Raw genomic sequence first — 21,864 nt, 5'->3', positions numbered from 1 at the left:
CCCACGCCATTTTTTTTTTAAATTTCCCACACTCTGAACATTAAAAAAAATTAAAAATGTAAAACAAAATTAAATATGTTTAAATTTTTTTTCTTAAAACATTGTTTCCCACTACCTTTTTAATATATCCTGCAAATTTGGCGTTGCTAGGATGTAAGGGGCCTTTGCTATTAACTGCTAAAGTCGGCGAGAATTGTTTCCCTAAGAAGTGTCATTTATGCATTTAAATGTAACTTTTTTCCTTTGAAACTTTAAAATCGATTTTCTCAAAAACTAAAAGGTCTTTTTGATTTTTTTTCCTCTTGTTCCCACTGCTCTTCTTAACATTCCCTGCAAATTTGGTGTTTCTAGCTTTTAAGGGGGCTTTGCTATTAAACGTTAAAGTCGGCGGGCAGACATTTTCCAAACGGCTGCAAAGCAGGGCTTCAAACGATAAATAACACTTAGGTAGGACAAAAAAAAGCAGGTTTTAAAATGATAAATTACGTTCGCAAGGTCTGCACTATTTCAACCTTTAAAACGATAAATATCGTTTTAAACAAATATCTGGCAGAAGGGGGCGCCATTATTTAACCGGCGCCATTTTTCACTGTACGCCATTCAGAAGGTATTATCACAGTCTTATGGGGTTTTTCCTGTGCCCATACCTTAACAATTTTTTTTTGCGGATTTATCCTTAATGCATGTGTTTTGTTTTTTCATCATTTTTTTTCCTAGGCACACCTATGACCAGTGTTACAGCCAAGCTCTTGAAATTTATTTAACACTTCAGCACAAGGAGGTTTTTGAACTAATACACAAACATGACCTCTTCAGTTGTATTCGGGACAAAATTGTCTTGCTCATGGATTTTGACACAGAGGTATGTTAAAATTTTCTATACCAGTAATTAAAGACATGTAATAGTTAAAATACCTAGTAAAATGTACTTGTGACAGCAGTCATTTTGAAGCTGAATGTCATATGAATCATATGTATTCTATTTTGTTTGTTCATTCTGAGAAAGATATAGTAAGTTAAACATTCATAAATCAATAAATACAGCCCAGAGGCATAACTACATGGTGCCTACTGCCTAACAGTAAAATTATAAGTGCCCCTGGTCCTGATTCTGGGCAGACTTAAAGAGGAACTCCAGTGAAAATATTGTAATAAAAAAGTGCTTCACTTTTACAATTATATATAAATGATTTAGCCAGTGTTTGCACACTGTGAAGTCTTTTAAATCCCTGATTTACATTCTGACATTTTCACTGCTGGTAGGTGATGTAGCTGCTGCTTGCTTTTTTTTGGCACTTGAAAACCGCTGTAAACAGCTATTTTCCACAATGCAACAAGGTTCACAGACAGGAAACTGCCAGGACCATGGTCCTCAGAGTTTCTTGTGGGATGGGTTTCACCACAATATCAGCCATACAGAGCCCCTGATGATCCGTTTGAGAAAAGGAATAGATTTCTCATGTAAAAGGGGGTATCAGCTACTGATTGGGATGCAGTTCAATTCTTGGTCACGATTTCTCTTTAATAAGTCTCTTACTCATGGAAATGAATGGATACATCAACAAACCATACAAATATGTTTATAGTTATAGCTACAACTCCCTTCTCTTCACATATGCGGAGACTGTGGGATTATCCTGAGCGCAACCTGGTGGGCACTAGGCAGCGAAGTTCCACTTCCCCCTCCTGGGGTAGTGGTCCTGCTTCCCCCTCAAGGGGTCGTGGGTGAAGACCCGTGGTTACTTAGACTCTGCGCTTGGGTGGTCTACAAACATAGTGGGGCGGTCAACAGCTCCTGCTCTCGCACCTAACAGAAACAAACAGCCATTATGGACGGCTCTGGAGAGCGAACTCCGTTTGATGCCCTCTGCGATCTGGTGCAACAATTGACCCTGTCTGTGCAAACGGTTCAGAGGGACTGTGCTGAGATCCGCGGCCAATTTGCTAGTCAAGCGGCTTCCGCAGCCATTGCTGATTCTGGGTCTGCTCCAGCTGCCGCTCCTGCTTCTGGGCCTGCTCAGTTACCTGCTAACCCTGAGCCACCTGCTCCTGAACCAAAGCTGCCGCTTCCTGAACGTTTTTCTGGTGATCGAAGCAAGTTCAGACTTTTTAGGAGTGCCTGTTACCTACACTTCAACATGCTCCCTCGTACCTGAGAATGTCCGAGTTGGAGCAATCATTTCTCTTCTCCAAGGGGATCCACAGGCCTGGGCTCTCAGACTGATGGAACAGGGTCATGATTGTTTACAGAATTCTATGTCATTTTTCGAAGCTATGCAGGAAATATATGACGATCCTTGTAAAGAGGCCTCAGCTGATGCTGCTATACGCTCCCTTCGGCAGGGCCGTAGATCGGTCGAGGAATACGTCCAGGAGTTCCGTCGTTGGTCTGGTGATCTGGACTGGAATGATTCTATCTTGTCTGCGAGTCACTTCCTTCTTTTACAAACTGGTCTGTTGGAGTTAGTCAAGCAAGCCGCCTCTACAATACCAGTACAAGAGGTTCCCTCTGGTCTTGTCTTCAGAGATGGTTTTTTTTTTCATGGAAACAAAGTTTTTATTCCCCCCGAGCTTCGTCAGACAGTGTTGGCCAGTTGTCATGATTGCAAACTGGCGGGACATTTTGGGATCTCTAGAACGCTAGAACTTCTCCGGAGAAACTTCTGGTGGCCAACTTTGTCTAAGGACTGTATTTATTTATTTTATTTATTTATTTGTTGTATTTATAAAGCGCCAACATATTACGCAGCGCTGGACATTAATTTAGGTTACAGACAATATTTAGGGGTGACAAACAGCAATATGACAATACAGGAATACAAGAAAACCAGATCACACAGCACAGTATGAGTACAAGGTAATGCTTAGTCAGTCACTGGATGGGAGCATGGAGTTAGGCAAGTTAGGTTCACTCAAATGCATAGCATGGGTGCACAGTAATAGAGGTGCATGATCAGGTAGGACACAAAAGGAGTGAGGACCCTGCCCAAAGGCTTACAATCTAGAGGGAGAGGTAGGGACACGAGAGGTAGGGGACCAGAGTTCGGCTGTGGGTTTAGAGCAATTGTGAGGGGTGGTAGGCAAGAGTGAAAAGGTGAGTTTTGAGGGCCTTCTTGAAGGTGTTGAAGGAGGGGGCTGCCCTAATGGGTGGAGGTAGGGAGTTCCATAGTGTCGGAGCGGCTCTTGAGAAGTCTTGGAGGCGTGCATGGGACTGGGTGATGCGGGGGACGGTCAGGCGAAGTTCATTGGAGGAGCGGAGTGAGCGGCTTGGTGTGTATCTCTGAGTAAGATCAGAAATGTAGGTTGGACAGGTTTTGTGGATGGATTTGTAGGTCAGACACAATATCTTGAATCTGATTCTGGACTGGATAGGAAGCCAGTGGAGGGATTCACGGAGGGGAGCCGCCCTGGTGGAGCGATGGGAGGAGTGGATAATTCTGGCAGCCGCATTCATGATGGACTGCAGTGGGGCTATTCGGGTCTTAGGGAGTCCAGACAGAAGGGCATTGCAGTAGTCGAGGCGGGAAATTATGAGGGAATGGATGAGGAGTTTGGTGGTGGCAGGGGTCAGGAAAGGGCGAATCTTACAGATGTTACGAAGGTGGAAGTTGCAGGACTTTGTGAGGTTTTGGATGTGGGGAGTGAAGGAGAGTGCGGAGTCCAGGGTGACACCCAGACAGCGGGCTTGAGAGGTAGGGTGAATAGTAGTGTGGTTAACAGTGACCTGCACATCTGGGAGGTCCAGGGATGACCGGGGTGGGAAGATCATAAATTCCGTTTTGTCTAGATTTAGTTTTAGGAACCTAGCGGACATCCAGGAGGAGATGGCAGATAGGCAGGAGGAGACCTTGTCCATGGTAGTGGTGGATATGTCAGGGGTGTGGAGATAGATTTGGGTGTCATCTGCATACAGATGATAGTTAAAACCCATGGAGGAGATAACCTTGCCAATGGAGGATGTGTATAGGGAGAACAGTAGGGGGCCAAGGACCGAGCCTTGGGGGACTCCCACTGAGAGGTGGTTGGGGGTGGACGAGGACTCATTGAAGGAGGTCGTGAAGAAGCGGTTGGAGAGGTAGGATTAAAGCCAGGTCAGGGCGAGATCGTGAATGCCCATGGATTGGAGGGACTGGAGGAGTAGGGGATGATCTACTGTATCAAAAGCTGCTGAAAGGTCAAGGAGGAGGAGAATGATGTATTTACCTTCAGCTTTAGCTAAGGCAAGGTCATTGACCACTTTGGTGAGAGCCGTTTCGGTTGAGTGGGCAGGCCGAAATCCAGATTGCAGTGGGTCTAGTAGTGAGTTGGCATTGAGGTACTGGGTCAGGCGTTTGTGAACCAGACGCTCAAGGAGTTTTGAGGCGAAGGGGAAGAGGGAGATCGGGCGGTAGTTGGAGGGTAGCGAGGGGTCGAGGGAGGGTTTCTTGAGCAGAGGCAGTACAGTGGCCTGCTTGAAGTCTGAGGGGAAGGTGCCTGTGGATAGGGAGAGGTTAAACATGGTAGTGAGGACTGGGGCCAGATCCGTGAAGTGAGGCTGAAGTAGATCAGAAGGGATAGGGTCAAGGGGGGAGGTAGTGGTATGGGAAGTCTGCAGTAGGTGGTTGACCTCCTCAGTGGTAGTAGGAGTGAAGGAGGTGAGGGGAGGATAGGGTGGAGAAGGAGTAGGTTGTGAGCAGGTGGGAGGTGAAGATTGAAGATTGGATATTTCCTGACGGATGGAGACTATTTTGTTGGTGAAGTGGGTGGCTAAATCTGTGGCAGAGAGGTAGGAAACAGAAGGTGGGGGGGTGGGTTTAAGCAGGGAGTTGAAGGTGCTAAAAAGACGCCGGGGATTGGAAGCTTGTGCTCCGATGAGCTTGGTAAAGTATTCCTGCTTCGCATGAGCAAGGGCAGTGTGGAACTGCTGCAGGTTAGTCTTGTACTGTAGGAAATCCTGGTTTAGTCGAGTTTTCCGCCATTTTCGTTCAGTGGCGCGTGTTTCCCTCTGGAGGTTGCGAGTATGGGTAGTGCGCCAGGGCTGGGGGTTAGGGGGTCGGTTGCGGGGGAATATTGGTGGAGCAGCTTTCTCTAGGGCTGATGAGAGAATTTGGTGATACTGAGCTGCAGCAAGATTAGGACAGGTTAGGGTGGGGAGAGTGGAGGATAGGCCATGGAGGGAGTCAGCAAGGACGCCAGGGTTGAGCTTGCGTAGGTCTCGCTGCCATCGACCAGGTGGGTGGGCGGGTAGTTTGGAGGTGCCTTCCGTGAGGAGGTTGAAGGCGAGAAGGTAATGGTCTGAGGGTGGAAATGGTGCGATGTCGAGGTCTGCAATGGTGGTGGATTTAGTGAATATAAGGTCGAGAGTGTGACGTGCAGTGTGAGTGGGGGCGTTGGTGTGTTGTACTAGGCCATGTGAGTTGGCTATGGTGAGTAGCCGGGTCGCAACAGAGTTCTTGGGTTCATTGATGGGTATATTGAAATCCCCGAGGATGAAATCTCCCGTCAGAGGAGAGGATGTGTGGGAGCCAGGAGGCAAGGTTGTCGAGAAATTGTCGTGTGGAGCCCGGAGGGCGGTATAAGACTGTAAGCAATTCATACGTTCCTGTGAGATTTGTGCAAGATCTAAAAGCTCCAGATCTAAGCCTTGGGGTCTGCTCAACCCATTGTCCATTCCAGAGCGGCCGTGGGACAAGATTGCCATGGACTTCATTGTCGATCTACCACCTTCTGAGGGGTTCACTACTATCCTGGTGGTAGTCGACCGTTTTACCAAGATGGCTCACTTTGTACCTTTAAAAGGTGTCCCTTCGGCCACAACAACTGCTCAGGTGTTTCTGAAAGAGATCGTCCGTCTCCATGGTCTCCCTTCTGAGATTGTGTCTGACAGGGGCTCACAGTTCACCTCTAAATTCTGGAAGGAACTCTGTAAACTTCTGAGTATCAAGCCTTGTCTCTCGTCTGGCTATCACCCTCAAACCAACGGCCAGACTGAGAGGACAAACCAGACATTAGAACAGTACTTACGCTGCTTCTCTTCTGCCACTCAAGATGACTGGTCCACTCTGCTTGCCACGGCAGAATTTGCCTATAACAACTCTGTTCACACTGCCACCAAACTGTCTCCATTCTTCGCCAATTTCGCTTTCCATCCAGTATCCTTACCCGGATTTGTGGCCGAATCTTCAGTGCCTACGGTTCAAAACAGACTCAATCTTCTGGTGGAGAATTTCAAGAAATTACAGTCTATTCTGCTGAAATCCCAAAAGAGTTCCAAGTTCTGGGCTGATAAGAAACGGGAGAAGGGTCCTTGTTTTACCACTGGTGATCTGGTATGGTTATCCACCAATAACTTGCATCTCTGTTGCCCCTCCAGGAAGTTGGGGCCCAAGTTCGTGGGTCCTTTTCCTATTGAGAGAGTCATCAGCCCGGTGGCTTTCAGACTGAAGCTTCCTACCTCCATGAATATACATCCAGTTTTCCATATATCCTGCCTGAAAAGAGTCGTTCCTGACATTTTTAACCGCTCACCTTCCCCTCCTCCTCCTATACTGCTTAATGACCATGAGGAATATGAAGTTGAGAGAATTCTGGATTGCAGAAGAAGAGGAAGATCCTTTCAGTACTTGGTGAAATGGAAGGGGTTCGGGGTAGAAGAGAATTCTTGGGAACCTTTTCAAAATGTACATACACCAAGGTTGGTCAGGAGGTTTCACATTCAGTTTCCTGAAAAGCCGTGTCCAGGAGGCACCCGGAGGTCGCCTCTGGGGGGAGGGGCAATGTCATACTCACCAGCCAGGTCCGTTATCGCCGCGGGCGCATCCTTACGCGCGCGCACGGGCACGCTGGGATTCATAGTGCCTCATTGCTGTGATGACGCGCACGGCGTTCCGCTATGCGCGCGCAGAGTTGTGCGCGTGCGCAGTGCGCGCATCGGGTTGCGCGCATGTGCGCGCAAGGCCGTGCGCACGCGCACTCAACGTTGCGCGCTGCGCGCATGCGCAGGCGTTAATTTTGGCGCCCATTGCCCTATTTAAACAGGTCTGCCCTTTACTCTGTGCTGTTTGTTCATACAGCGTGTGCCTAGTGAACCTGTAGTTACTCTGATCGTATTTCCTGGTATTGACTCTTGGCTTGTGACCCCGACTACTCTCGTCTGCTGCCCGTCTTGACCCTTGGCTTGTTCTACCGTGTTGTTGTCTGCAGCCTGCCCTGATCTCCGGCCTGTTCCTGACTATCCTGATCTCCGCCTGCCCTGACCTTGCCTTGTTCCTCGATCACGATCTTGCCTGTACCTGGCTCTCCACATCGAGACGTCATCTGTTCTCCAACCCACTGTGGGATTATCCTGAGCGCAACCTGGTGGGCACTAGGCAGCGAAGTTCCACTTCCCCCTCCTGGGGTAGTGGTCCTGCTTCCCCCTCAAGGGGTCGTGGGTGAAGACCCGTGGTCACTTAGACTCTGCGCTTGGGTGGTCTACAAACATAGTGGGGCGGTCAACAGCTCCTGCTCTCGCACCTAACAATTACCTCCAGTGAATACTATTAAAGGAAAAAGAGAGACGGGTCTGCTGCAATGTCACGTGGCATTTATTTAAGGACTTGTCCCAAAGCAGTAAAAGGAGCACTTTGTTGACATGTTTCGGACCTAAAGGTGGTCCTTAATCATAGCACATTTCATGGCAAAATGACCAGGTCTTTATAGGACATGACAGTGGGAGGGTTGACATGGAAACACCCACAAAAAGGGGTGGAATGATACAGCATGTCAACTTCCTCCCATGACAGGTCACCTAATTACAAGACACAGGACTTAAAACAAATGTATAAGAAACAACGAACACTTGAAAATGTAAAACTATATACATAGGAGAATGCTATATACAACCTTTGAAGAAACGCCTAGATAAATATATCCACTGGGGACAACATGTACAAAAATACTTCCAAACTTATAAAGACAAATCCAAGAATGTGATGTTATAATGGTAAGAAAAAATACATTGAAGGAAAAATGAAATATTCATAAGAAAGGGGCAACTAAACTGTAATACGTGCCAAATCCCATCTGGCATTTAAACCACCTGGAGCTCTCGCCCCTATGCAGAAGATCCACAGTGCCTCTCTCTACTTAATCAGTGCCCATAGATCTCCTCCCCTTTTCGTCAGAGAAACTTTTTCCACACCCTGGAAGGAGAATGAGGACATGTCCCCTCCACGGGTATTTCGAAAGTGTGTCGCTACATTTGATATGTTAGTGGTGGACCAATTAGTCCCCAGAAAATGTTCAGAAATCCTGCCTCTCAGGGGCCTAGTAGTACACCCTACGTACTGTAGACAGCAAGCCAGACTCGTCACCATATAAATGACATTTTTAGTACCGCAATTAACATAATGCTTCATATTAAAGGTGTCACCATTAGCAAGCGACACTATCGTGCGAGTCTGGCTATGCGCAAAACAGTAACAGCATGATAAAGTGCTGCATCTAGAGTGGGTTGCAAAAGTATTCGGCCCTCTTGAAGTTTTCCACATTTTGTCACATTACTGCCACAAACATGCATCAATTTTATTGGAATTTCACGTGAAAGACCAATACAAAGTGGTGTACATGTGGGAAGTGGATCGAAAATCATATATCATTCCAAACATTTTTTACAAATCAATAACTGCAAAGTGGGGTGTGCGTAATTATTCGGCCCCCTGATTCAATACTTTGTAGAACCACCTTTTGTTGCAATTACAGCTGCCAGTCTTTTAGGGTATGTCTCTACCAGCTTTGCACATCTAGAGACTGAAATCCTTGCCCATTCTTCTTTGCAAAACAGCTCCAGCTCAGTCAGATTAGATGGACAGCGTTTGTGAACAGCAGTTTTCAGATCTTGCTTGGATTGGATTTAGATCTGGACTTTGACTGGGCCATTCTAACACATAGATATGTTTTGTTTTAAACCATTCCATTGTTGCCCTGGCTTTATGTTTAGGATCATTGTCCTGCTGGAAGGTGAACCTCTGCCCCAGTCTCAAGTCTTTTGCAGTCTCCAAGAGGTTTTCTTCCAAGTTTGCCCTGTATTTGGCTCCATCCATCTTCCCATCAACTCTGACCAGCTTCCCTGTCCCTGCTGAAGAGATGCACCCCCCGAGCATGATGCTGCCACCACCATATTTGACAGTGGGGATGGTGTGTTCAGAGTGATGTGCAGTGTTAGTTTTCCGCCACTCATAGCGTTTTGCATTTTGGCCAAAAACTTCCATTTTGGTCTCATCTGACCAGAGCACCTTCTTCCACATGGTTGCTGTGTCCCCCACATGGCTTGTGGCAAACTGCAAACGGGACTTCTTATGTTTTCTGTTTACAATGCTTTTCTTCTTGCCACTCTTCCATAAAGGCCAACTTTGTACAGTGCATGACTAATAGTTGTCCTATGTACCGAGTCTCCCACCTGAGCTGTAGATCTCTGCAGCTCGTCCAGAGTCACCATGGGCCTCTTGACTGCATTTCTGATCAGCACTCTCCTTGTTCGGCCTGTGAGTTTAGGTGGACGGCCTTGTCTTGGTAGGTTTACAGTTGTGCCATACTCCTTCCATTTCTGAATGATCACTTGAACAGTGCTCCATGGGATGTTCAAGGCTTTGGAAATCTTTTTGTAGCCTAAGCCTGCTTTAAATTTCTCAATAACTTTTTCCCTGATCTGTCTGGTGTGTTCTTTGGACTTTATGGTGTTGTTGCTCCCAATATTCTCTTAGACGACCTCTGAGGCCCTCACAGAGCAGCTGTATTTGTACTGACATTAGATTACACACAGGTGCACTCTATTTAGTCATTAGCACTCATCAGGCAATGTCTATAGGCAACTGACTGCACTCAGATCAAAGGGGGCCGAATAATTATGCACATACCACTTTGCAGTTATTGATTTGTAAAAAATGTTTGGAATCATGTATGATTTTCGTTCCACTTCTCATGTGTACACCACTTTGTATTGGTCTTTCATGTGGAATTCCAATAAAATTGATTCATGTTTGTGGCAGTAATGTGACAAAATGTGGAAAACTTCAAGGGGGCCGAATACTTTTGCAAGCCACTGTATATGAGCCTTGTATGGATAACCAAGTAAGGTGGGGGGGGGGGCTGTGAATCTGAGACAGACAGACTGGGTGATAGAAGAGGCCAAGGGTTGGAGCTCGGGGACTGGCAAATCTGATGCCACTTTGGAGGAGAGGTTGTAAGTCATTGTCTCCCTCTAAAATTGGGAGGTATTTTTTAATAATCTGGACTATATCCGAGTATTCATTACTGTAAGTTGTGACGAAAACAGGGCTCTCCCGAGAAGTGCGTGCATGAACATTATCTTGTATTAGGTTATTGCTGGAGATCGAACGAGCTCGCCGTTTGCCCCTCTCCACCATCCAGCATGGATAGCCTCTCTCATACAGGCGTCTTTTGACTACTGCAAACTCGTTGTCCAGGGCTGCCTCATCAGAGCAGTTCCTGCGGACCCGAATAAATTCCCCCACTGGAATAGCCCAAATTGTGTGTTTGGGATGGCAGCTACCTGCTCTCAGAGTAGAATTGCCTGCACACTGTTTAATGTAGGTGCATGTTCTAATGGACCTGAAAAATAAATCTCCTGTCAAAGTGACATCCAGGTAATCTATGGCTCGTTCTTGGGAGGTGTACATAAACCTGAGATTGCAGGAATTTTCATTGAGGAAATCAACAAACATCTGGGCTTCAGTCTGTCCACCCTTCCAGATGACCAACAAGTCATCTATATACCTCCCGTACCATGCAACATACTCCAAGTGACGGCCACTACCCCAAAGATGTGGAACTCCTCCCACCATCCCATAAACAAATTTGCCAGGAAGGGAGAACATTTGGCTCCCATGGAGGCTCCAAACCTCTGCAGGTAGAAACTGCCGTCAAACATGAAATAGTTGCGGGCCAGGAGGTATTCAGCAGCAGCACATATAAAAATGCGCGAATCAGAGGAGTAGGTTGAGTACTTTTCTAAATGAAATTGGAGTGCTGTAAGGGCCAGGTGGTGGGGGATGCAAGAATAGAGTGACTTTACATCAATAGTAATCCAACTATAGCTAGAATCCCACTCCACCCCATCCAAACTAGACAACAGATGTTTAGCGTCTTTTATGTAACCCGGCAGTCTTTTAACAAGGGGCTGCAACATGGAGTCCAACCAGTCACTCAGGCGCTCCCCCAGAGAGCCAATGCCCGCAACTATAGGCCTACCCTCCGGGGGAGCTCCCGGTTTGTGAATCTTGGGGAGATGCTGGAAGATGGGGATAGTAGGATGCTGGACGCCTAAATACTCCACAAGTTTGTGATCCAATACCCTCAAACTCTCACCATATCTCAAAAGACTGTGAAGCTGGGCCTGAAACTCGAAAGTAGGGTTGGCTGCTAGGCGTGTGTAAGTCTCCTCATTATTGAGTTGTCTTAAAGATTCAGCCTGGTAATCTGACTTATTTAAGATCACCACTGCCCCGCCCTTATCTGCGTTGTGTACGACAATTTTATCGTTCGCTCGCAGATTTTTCAGGGCCATGGACTCCACTTTAGTGATGTTGCTTCTCTGTCTCCCACAATCACCACCTGCCAGATCAACAAGTTCTTTCTCAATCAGGTCTTAAAAAATCTCTACAGGAGAGGTCCTAGCCGTGAGTGGATAAAACTCAGGGTTCCTAATTCTAAATGGCTTTACATCTGACAGAAAAACCAATCCCGAGCCGTCTGACACCAAAGAAGCTAGTGTACATCTGGCTCTATTATCCTGGAAGGTTCCAATGTCTGGAAAAGCCATTGCAGGAGGAGAAACGCTTGCAACCACGGCAAGACTCTCATCTTTTTTAAAATGTTTCTTTAGTAGAATAGACCTGATGAACTTGTTGACATCTAACAGGTTGTCAAACACCTCAAAATGGTGTGTGGGGGCATATGACAAACCCTTAGACAATAAGGCTAATTCAGCCTCTGTAAAACTGACATCTGACAGGTTAACCACATTATGAATCTCTATATTAGTGGAGGTAGAAAACCTACAGATTTATGTCTCATGCCCTCCTTGTCGTCCTCCTCTTCTCCCCTTCCTGGACTGGCCTATGTTCCTCCTGTAATACGTTGGTGGACTCAACCCGTTTTTTGACGGGCTGGATTCTGTTGGATGAGATAATGTACTATGAGGAATTTGTGGTACAATAGGAGGGGGTGTGAGGTAGATGGTGGTGGGCTAGCACTACAGTCAGATGTCCTTCCCCTGCCTTCAAAGGCATCATGGGCGTTAACGATTTTGCCTGAAAAACTTGTTTTAAGTCTTGTGTCTTGCAATTAGGTGACCTGTCATGGGAGGAAGTTGACATGCTGTATCACTCCACCCCTTTTTGTGGGTGTTTCCATGTCAACCCTCCCACTGTCATGTCTTGTAAAGACCCGGTCATTTTGTCATGAAATGTGCTATGATTAAGGACCACCTTTAGGTCCGAAACATGTCAGAAAAGTGCTCCTTTTACTGCTTTGGGACAAGTCCTTAAATAAATGCTACGTGACATTGCAGCGGACCCGTCTCTTTTTCCTTTGATCTACGGGGTGGTTACTTAGGTCCTGCTCTGTCCCTCAGCAAGTGTAGCGGTATACCTGCCTTTTTTGAATACTATTAAAGCTGTAACACTGAGTACTGTACCTATATGCTTAAATGCTAATGCGGACTAGGCTATGGCCTTGATTCACAAAGCAATTTGCCATGAATTGCGTGCGCAAAAGTCCGCGATCGCGCAAATCGTGGCACTTTGCGCGCGCAAAAGTCAGCGAACGGCATTTCACGTGCTAACTGTTTAACACACCCGTGCTAAACAGTTTGCACGGCTTTGTGAATCAAGCCATATGTGAGCAAAACCACAGGTGCCTTTAAAGTTAGGTTCCAACATCACAAGAGTGCTATCTGTTGTTTGGCAATCGAGAAAACAACTAAAGGGTAAAAAGCTGGATGCATGAAAGCCAGTTGCTATGCACTTTGTCAATTATGGTCACTGAGTCAGTGAACTGAGAGGGATGGTCATTGATCAGGTCAAGAAACCCTGATGGGGTGGCAATCGGGATAAACTATTATTACAAAAAAAGGCGTATTGTATCTACACACATGATACTGTAGATCCAAATGGAATAGATGAATAGCATTTCTTTACATGCTTTCTTAATGAGAGATAATGCAACACTAGTTATGATAGACTGGTTCATATTCTTGCACTTGTTTGTTAAAGGGAACTCGGGGTGAGAGGGCAGCCATATTTATTACCTTGCAAACAATGCCAGTTGCCTGGCAGCCTTGTTGATCTTCTGGCATAAGTAGTGTCTAAGTGAAAACCCTGGAATATGGCTAATCCAGCAAAACCTGAGTGAGCCAATACGAGTCAGAATACATGATCTGCTGCATGCTTGTTCAGGGTCTATGGCTAAAAGTATCAGAGAAACTGGATCAGGAGGACATCCAGGCACCTGGTATTGTTTAAAAGGTAATACATATCACAGCCTCCATATCCCACTCACCTCGGGTTCCCTTTTTAACTTTTTGTCACAGGTTACCCATGGTTTTGAGGTATTCCCTCACCTCTTACAACCCCCCCCCCCCCCCCCTCTTCCTCTAGTCATCCCTATCTTGGCGGCTCTCCCTCCCTAGTTCTCCTCTCCCTCCCTAGGTCTCTTTCATGCTCCTTCCCCCTCTCTCCATTGTTTATATCTGCAGATGATTGTACATGCCATACCATTGCCATAGTTTATTGTGATTTTAATGCCTGTATGTTGGATGGCTACATTATGCTACTGCCTATGCCATATATTGCGTGTGTAACATGATGCCCTGTCCTTTTTTTTTTTTTTTTTTTTGTACACCTGCAGAATGACATAATGAGCAGAATGCAGACTGAGTTACCATGGTAACCCTTCTGCAAGGTCTTTTGTTAGGTATGGAGTAGTGGCGTTCCACCACGCTTCACGACCAATAGTGAGGCATTGTGCCTGAGTGGGCACTGCCAATGCTTTTAGCCACTACCCTGGACCTTCTGCCACTAGCCTTCACCTATCAAGTTTTGCATATGCAATTAACTTTTTCTCCTGAGTTTTCTCCTAGGTCATATTTTCAAACTTATTAATAAAATGCTTTTCAAGCCACCAGCAAGCCAGAAAATGCATAAAATAGTTTTGATAGCACTTTTTTACCTACTTTTTGGTACTTTTTCAATTGAAAAATGATGAAAAGTTATGTTAAACAGGAGATGAAAAATTATCTTATAGGAAAAAATTCAGGAGAAAAAGTTAATTGCATATGGCCCCCAGTCTCTTTCACCATGGCTGCTGACCAGCATAAGCTCGAGGGGCGATTGTGCATTTTTAATGGCAACGCATCAGCAACAGACGAACCTGGCCTCCAACGATGAGTGAATGGCACATTTTTTATCATCTTTTTTTAGGTTTAGGACGCAAGTATGCATATACATATACCTGCAGATTGCACTACGTGTATAATATGGCACTGTGCACAGGGCCAGATTTGTTCTTTTTACTACCCAAGGTCCTGCATTCGCCAACTGCTCCTCCCAAGTATAAATTGAACTTACACATGTGCAATAGCAGAGGATATGGATAAATACACCACAGGACATAAGCTGATAATATTTTCAGAGCATCACATTCAAGGTAGGGCTCTTTTCCACTAGCAATCACCTAATGCAAACACACATGCAAGCAATTGTGTTTTTTTTTGTTTTTTTATGAATTTTGTATATGTGATTGCTATTATGCATTTATCTTTCAACATTAAAGTGCAATCACAGGTAAAATTGCTCCAAAAAGCTATTGCACTTCACAGAAAATCAAATACTTTTTGTAATTCCTATTTTAAAGTAAAACAAAAGTTTGCTTTCTTAAAACAGAAAGAATTTGTGATAATTCAGGTTGGAGTGAGCTTGAGATGTCTCCCAGTGCATCACTGCTGAATATATGCAAGTTAACCATTGTACCCTTAGAAGCTAAACACACCTCCAGAACCGCTGGAATGCAATGATGTGTCAGTTTGTTAATTTGTACAGAGCCACAATAATCCAACATGCATACAGACTGTTTGGGATTGTTTGATCCTCATCAGTGCATGGCATGGATTAATTTGGCTCTGTGCAGTAGGGCTTGTAACACCGAGAGGTACAGACTAACCAGCAAGCTCATGGTGACCCAGAACTGATTGGAGTGTGTAAGGGACTACAATGGTCCTAAAAGCCCCCTTACTAAGATGTTGAGAAAAACAAAAGTTTGCTTTCTTAAAACAGAAAGAATTTGCGATAATTCAGGTTGGAGTGAGCTTGAGATGTTTCCCAGTGCATCACTGCTGAATATATGCAAATTATCCATTGTACCCTAAGAAGCTAAACACACCTCCAGAACTGCTTCAGATTGTTGGATCCTCATCAGTGCATGGCATGGATTAATTTGGCTCTATGCAGTAGGGCTTGTAACACCGAGAGGTACAGACTAACCAGCAAGCTCATGGTGACATTTCTTTAATTAGCTCAATCACAATAACTTACTAAAAGCTCTCCTAAATCACCACACTTTTATTGCAATTAGTATTATCTTGCCAGTAGCCTACCATAAAAGTTCTGATCCGACAAAACTGCAGGGAAGAAAAACGGCCCGAAAAGCCAAAGCTTTTTTGCCCAGCATTTACCTGCTTAAAGAGAGTCTGAAGCGAGAATAAATCTCGCTTCAGACCTCAGAGTTAGCAGGGGCATGTGTGCCCCTGCTAAACCGCCGCTATCCCGCGGCTTAACGGGGGTCCCTGATCCCCCAAATCCCCTCCGTAATGCGAGGGAGCGCTTCCTGGTTGGGGCAGGGCTAACCGCCGCAGCCCTGCCCCACGCGCGTCTGTCAGCGCGTATCTCCGCCTCTCCCCCGCCCCTCGCAGTCTTCCTTCACTGAGAGGGGCGGGGGAGAGGCGGCGATGCGCCGCTGATAGACGTGACTGGAGGCAGGGCTGCAGCCATTAGCCCTGCCTCCAGGAGCGACCAAGTCTGCGACCAAGTGTCGCAGTGGGGGGTTTGGGGGTCAAGGGACTCCCGTTTAGCGGCGCTATTGCGGCGGTTTAGCAGGGGCACACGTGCCCCTGCTAACTATGAGCTCTGAAGTGAGATTTATTCTCGCTTCAGAGTCTCTTTAAAGAAAACTTGTAACTAAAAAAAGTTCCACTGGGGGGTACTCACCTTGGGTGGGAGAAGCCTCCGGATCCGATCGTGGCTTCCCCCGTCCTCCTATGTCCCACGGTGGTCTAGCTGTGCCCCTCCAAATAGCGGGGATGTAAATATTTACCTTCCCGGCTGCATCGCTGGCGCAGTATCGGCTCTCTGCTCAGAGATGAGCGGACCCGACTGAGATCGGCTATTTCCGCCTATATCCGTGCTGAGAGCCACAACAGCGCCCCCGCTGGAGCCAGGGAAGGTAAATAAATCAGCACTTATCAGCGCTTGTCAGGCTTATTGGGGGAGGATCCTGGGATTCTTCAGGGGAGCCAGCACTGGATTGCCTGCAGCTACAGTGATGGGGGGAAGCCTCATTGGGTCCCTAAGGCTTCCACCTCCTGAGGTGAGTACCCCCCAGGGGATGTTTTTTTTTAGTTACAGAGTCTCTTTAAGAAGGGATGTTGGGGTGCAATTAGTGTTTACTGGAGGACCCCAAAATTAGGTATTAGCAGGCAGGGTCGGACTGAGACACTGGGGGCCCACCAAAGAAATTTCAACCTGGGGCCCACACATTCCATGATTGCGGTGAAAAAGGGGCGTGACCATGCACCGGAAGGTGGGCTTGGTCATGATTTATTATGGGCAGGGCCAAATGTACATGATCTTAGCAGCATTGTAATTCAGAGACACTGCTGCCCAGCAAAACTTTGCAAAGAGTCCCCTCCTTCAATACAAAGTAATGTCCTACTTTGCAGAGGTTGCGACCGCAGAGGTTGCAACCACATCGGGGCCCTTGGGACAGAGGGGCCCTCCCTCAACTACAGTATTACCTCTCTATTGGTCCTTTGCTCATAATAATCACTTCTATAGATACTTTGAACAGTGGTAATCATTAAGCTATTTCCCATCCCCTTCTTGCACCTCTGACACTGTAGTTGCCATTGGCAGGTTTTGGTGCGTCGTATCAATTATTATGTATAGAGTGCTTGGGGGAAGGGGGGGGGGGGCATTGTAAAATTTGCATCGAAGCCTACAGCTCCTTAGCTACGCCACTGCTCTCAGCATGAGTGATTACAGCACTGAGAAGAGAATTTGTGCTGCAGGCAGCAATTGGAGCTCTGTCAGACAAGGGGGGGGGGGGAGGGGGCCCACCAGAGACCTGGAGGGGGGGCCCACTGAGGGAAAAAACTGTACTACTGTGGCCCAGTCCGACCCTGTCAGCAGGACTTTTTATTGCTGATAGACTATTGAAGGTACATGTACAAGTCCATGTCTCCTAAGTTTTTGAATTTAAACCATACACTGACCGAATAGGGTGAAGTACCAGGGAATTAATTGCACTAATTATTTTTGATGTAAACCCACCCATCTTAGACAATGGTGCATGTGGACTAGACAATAGGTGTGCACACCAATCTGTTACATTATATTGATCAGCAGGTAGTGTTTCACCTTTCCACTTGCACACCAATTGATTGTGAAGGCATCTGCCTAGCTGTGAGATAGCTACACCTGGACTTGGCATTGGATGCAGGAATCCAGGGGGATAAGTCACGACGCCCTCAGCTAGACGAGGTGAATCATTTGATACCTCCACAAGAGAGTACCCACAACAGTGGAATCTCACTTTTTAATTCCTATTTTATGTATTCAAGTAAAGTTATACGCTTCTATCATTTGTACCCATAGGGCTATGTCCTTCTGGACCTAAGTGTTTGAATTTAAAAAAGTTAGAGACTTAAAACACACCACCAGCCACACCTCTTGTCACACAGAAAATGCACAGTGTCATAATTTTTGTGCTGCTCACTACTTCACATCACATTTAAAAACAATTTAGAGGATGGAATAAAAAGTAATCTTGAAGAAAGAACACTAACTTCAGGCTTATTATTATTATTTATTGGATTTATATTGCGCCAACATATTATGCAGCACTGTACAATACATAAGGTTACAGACAATTATAACAAGGATGACCGACAAAACAATACAGGTAATAATCCATAAGATACAACAACACAATATAGGTAATAAGCAATAAGATGCACAACACAATACAGGTAGTAATCCAATGCCAGATCATACACTAGAGTGGTAGTCCCAATAATACAAGTTCACATTACTCTGGGTAGAGTGCACAATCAAGTATGATACATAAGGTGGGAGGGTCCTGTCAAAGGCTTACAATCTAGAGGGAGGGGGCGGTGACACGAAAATAGGGAGGCTTCATCGAGAGGTTCTCGGCAGAGAACTTCTTGATATTTACTTTATTAGCGGGAAGGCTCTGGCTAGTATAAAGCCTACCCTTTCCTCAGTCTAGCCCATCATTCCAGTTCTGTCCTCCAATAAAACTATTTGAGCCACTCAGGGGAATAGCTCTTTGGAACTACTACTCTCTTTGATTGGTTCTGAGGACTAGTAATGTTGCGAGCATGAAATCTTCGGTTTGCAAACTCTAACTTGTTGCAAACCTTTGCAAACAAGCAAAAACCTATAGGGACTGTTTCTGGCCACAGAAGTGATGGAAAAGTTGTTTCAAGGGGCCTAACACCTGGACAGTGGCAAGCTGGAGGGGAATTCATAACAAAAGTTCCACAAAAAATTACGTAGTTTACGTGTCGTGTATGTGCCATTTACGAGTCGTGTTTTAATCTCTAAGGGGCAGAAATCACATACATTCTTAAATTGGTGGAATAGGGCCTAACACCTGGACAGTGGCATGCTGGAGGGGTATTTATAACAAAAGTTCCACAAAAAATCACGTAGTTTACGTGTCGTGTATGTGCCATTTACGAGTTGTGTTTTAATCTCTAAAGGGCAGAAATCACATTACATTCTTAAATTGGTGGAATAAAGTGCTTTAAAATGTCCGGCGTTTATGTACGTCCATCAAGTAGTGTAAAGGTTAGGCCTGGTTTACACTGACAGATGAAACACTGCATTTACTAAACAACTGCAAAGAGCTTTAGTTTATCTATTTTTCAAAAAAAAAAAAAATTGTTTAAGCCGCAGCAGCAGATGTCAGAACATTTTTTTCTGTTTTTGAAAAAAAAAATTTGTTGCTGCAGAGGCCAGAACGATTTTGTCATGGCATATACATTACATACAAAAATGTAGTTAATTTATTTGAAAAAAAAAACAAAAAACTTGCTGCAGCCGTGGTAGCAGAGGCCATAACGATAATGGCATTGGCATATACATTATATACACATTTTTTTTTATGTTTGCTGCAGCCACTGTACAGCATGTGACAAGGCTCCCTTTGGTTGTAATTGCGACCACAACTCTTCCTGTTCCTGGTCAAGCTGATCTACAGCCTGACTAAGCACTCGTATTTTTTTTAAACTTAATGATTTAGAGAAAAAATTGTTTAGGGAACTGTATGATGGTACAGAACAGACCAGCGTGTGTGTGTGTGCAACCCAACCTTTGGCGACCGTTGTGGGTAACCTATCCGGCCTAGAAAATGGAAACACCCCTGCACCATTTTTTTGGCAATTTGTTTTTTGGTGGGGGGGGCTCATTTTGAACTCCTCCATGCTAACTAGTTACGTGACCATTCAACCACGTGAGATTGAGCACTAACAGGTCTTTAAGGCCCTTGCCCTTAGGTGTCCGGTGCTGCATGTGCGCTAAGCTGAACGGACCAGCGTGGGTGCGTAGCAGAGGCCAGAACAATGTTGGCACTAACAGGTCTGGAAGGCCCTTGCCCTTAGTTGTCCGGGGCTACATGTGTGCTAAATTGAATGAACCCGTGTGGGTGTGTAGCAGAGGACATAACAACGTTGTCATTGAAGATGGATGAATGGATCCCGAAGGGTTGTGGTGATGTGTTGGACTAAAAAAACTCTGTATGTCCGACATCACCAACACATCACTAAAGTGTCCTGTCCTTACCAGCGTGGCCATGGGAGGAGGATCACTGGCACCTCTTCCCTTGTTAGATTCACGTCTTGCTGTGAAATCACTCCTAAATGCATTGTGCAGCATACTTTCGTGGGCTGTTTTGCAACTGCTGCATCCTTTCTGACTTATGGTAAGTTGGTAACATTTCTGCCACTTTGTGCTTATACCGAGGGTCTAGTAGCATTGCCACCCAGTACAGGTCCTTCTACTTTAGCCTTTTTATACAGGGGTCCTTCAGCAGGCAAGACAGTATGAAAGACCCAATTTGGCCAAGGTTGCCGAGGTAGCCATCTCCCATTCCTGATCCTCACTGATGTCATGGAAGGTCTCCTCCTCCTAATTCCCCCAGCCATGTACTGTACCTACACCAGGGGTCCCAAAAAAATTACAACAAGCTCCCTGGGACGCCTGCTCTGGTTGGTCTTCCACCTCCACAAAGCCCCCTTCCTCCTCTGACTCCTCTTCAGACTCCTCTCTCTGCATTGCCGCAGGTACAGCAGGCAATGACAAGGCTCCTTCTGGTGGTGATGGCGACCACCCCTCTTCCTTTTCCTGGTCACTTCTATCTACAGCCTGATCCAGCACTCTTCGCAGGGCACGCTCAAGGAAGAAAGCGTATGGTATGAGGTCGCTGATGGTGCCTTTGGTGCAACTGACCAGGTTAGTTACTTCCTCAAAAGGACGCATGAGCCTGCAGGCATCACTCATGAGCGCACAGTAAATAAGCTAAAAAAATCTCCAGCTCCATAAAGCCTGTCCTAGCACCCAGGTCATACAGATACTCGTAAATGGCTTGTTCTTGTTGGAGCAGGCGTTCAAACATGAGCGTGGAATTCCAGCGAATTGGCCTGTCGCAAATCAAGCACCTCACTGGCATGTTGTTTCACCGCTCAATCTCAGCAAGGCGCGCCGTGGGTGTGTATGAACTTCTGAAAGGGGCACACACCTTCCTGGACTGGTTGAGGACGTCCTGAAAACCCGGGTACTTACAGACAAAGCGTTAAATAAAATTGTCTCTTTGTTAAAAACTCTTTTACAGCTGCCAAACGATGAGATGGACGAAGATTGTGAAGATATGGAGTCTGAGTAAATATTCATGGTGGAAATAACTGTTGCCAATTGCTTATTGGGGTGTGCTACAGGCCGCCACATACTCATGAAGCTGTAGAATGCAATTACTACAGCAGATTGAAAAAGCTACAAGTGAAAATGAGTTCATAGTTATGGGTGACTTCAACTGGGATATTGAGGGTACCCATTCTGGTAAAAGCGACAGATTTCTGGCAACACTACAGGACAGTTACCTGACTCAAATGATAACTGAACCAACTAGGGGGAATGCGCTATTGCATTTGATCATTTTAAATAGAACATATAATGTATCAAATGTGCAGGTTCAAGAACATTATGTATTATTATAATATGAATTTTAGAAAAGCTAAGTTCACTCAACTCAGGCAGGCACTTTGGTGGACTGGGATAATATACTAAAAGGGAAGGACACTGAAGGGAAATGGCAAACTTTTAAAATTTGTCAGGCTTGTCTGGTCAATGACTATAGGTCAGGCTGTATGCCCATATGACTGACCTGTAGCCCAGCCTATAACACCTGTGAAAACTCCTACCTGACACAATACTACAATACACCCTGCAGGTAGATGTAGCATACATACTGACATATAGTAATCCACCAACAGACCCTGATAACTCTAGCAGTGCAATGGGCACAGTATTCACA

At 45.7% G+C, this 21,864-nt stretch overlaps 1 protein-coding gene across 1 annotated transcript in view; it reads left to right on the top strand.

Annotated features, from left to right (window-relative positions):
- The window catches only part of VPS41 (VPS41 subunit of HOPS complex), a 1,049,902-nt gene that overhangs the window by 740,159 nt on the left and 287,879 nt on the right, over positions 1-21,864 (top strand). The window contains exon 16 of the mRNA XM_068238292.1: positions 718-862. Within this exon, the coding sequence (XP_068094393.1) occupies positions 718-862 (145 nt within the window). The remainder of the gene's footprint in view (positions 1-717; positions 863-21,864) is intronic.

The sequence above is a fragment of the Hyperolius riggenbachi genome, chromosome 5 (assembly GCF_040937935.1).
Source record: "Hyperolius riggenbachi isolate aHypRig1 chromosome 5, aHypRig1.pri, whole genome shotgun sequence".
NCBI lineage: Eukaryota > Metazoa > Chordata > Amphibia > Anura > Hyperoliidae > Hyperolius > Hyperolius riggenbachi.
The sequence above is the reverse complement of the archived record's forward strand: the minus strand, read 5'-3'. Positions and strand labels throughout refer to the sequence as shown.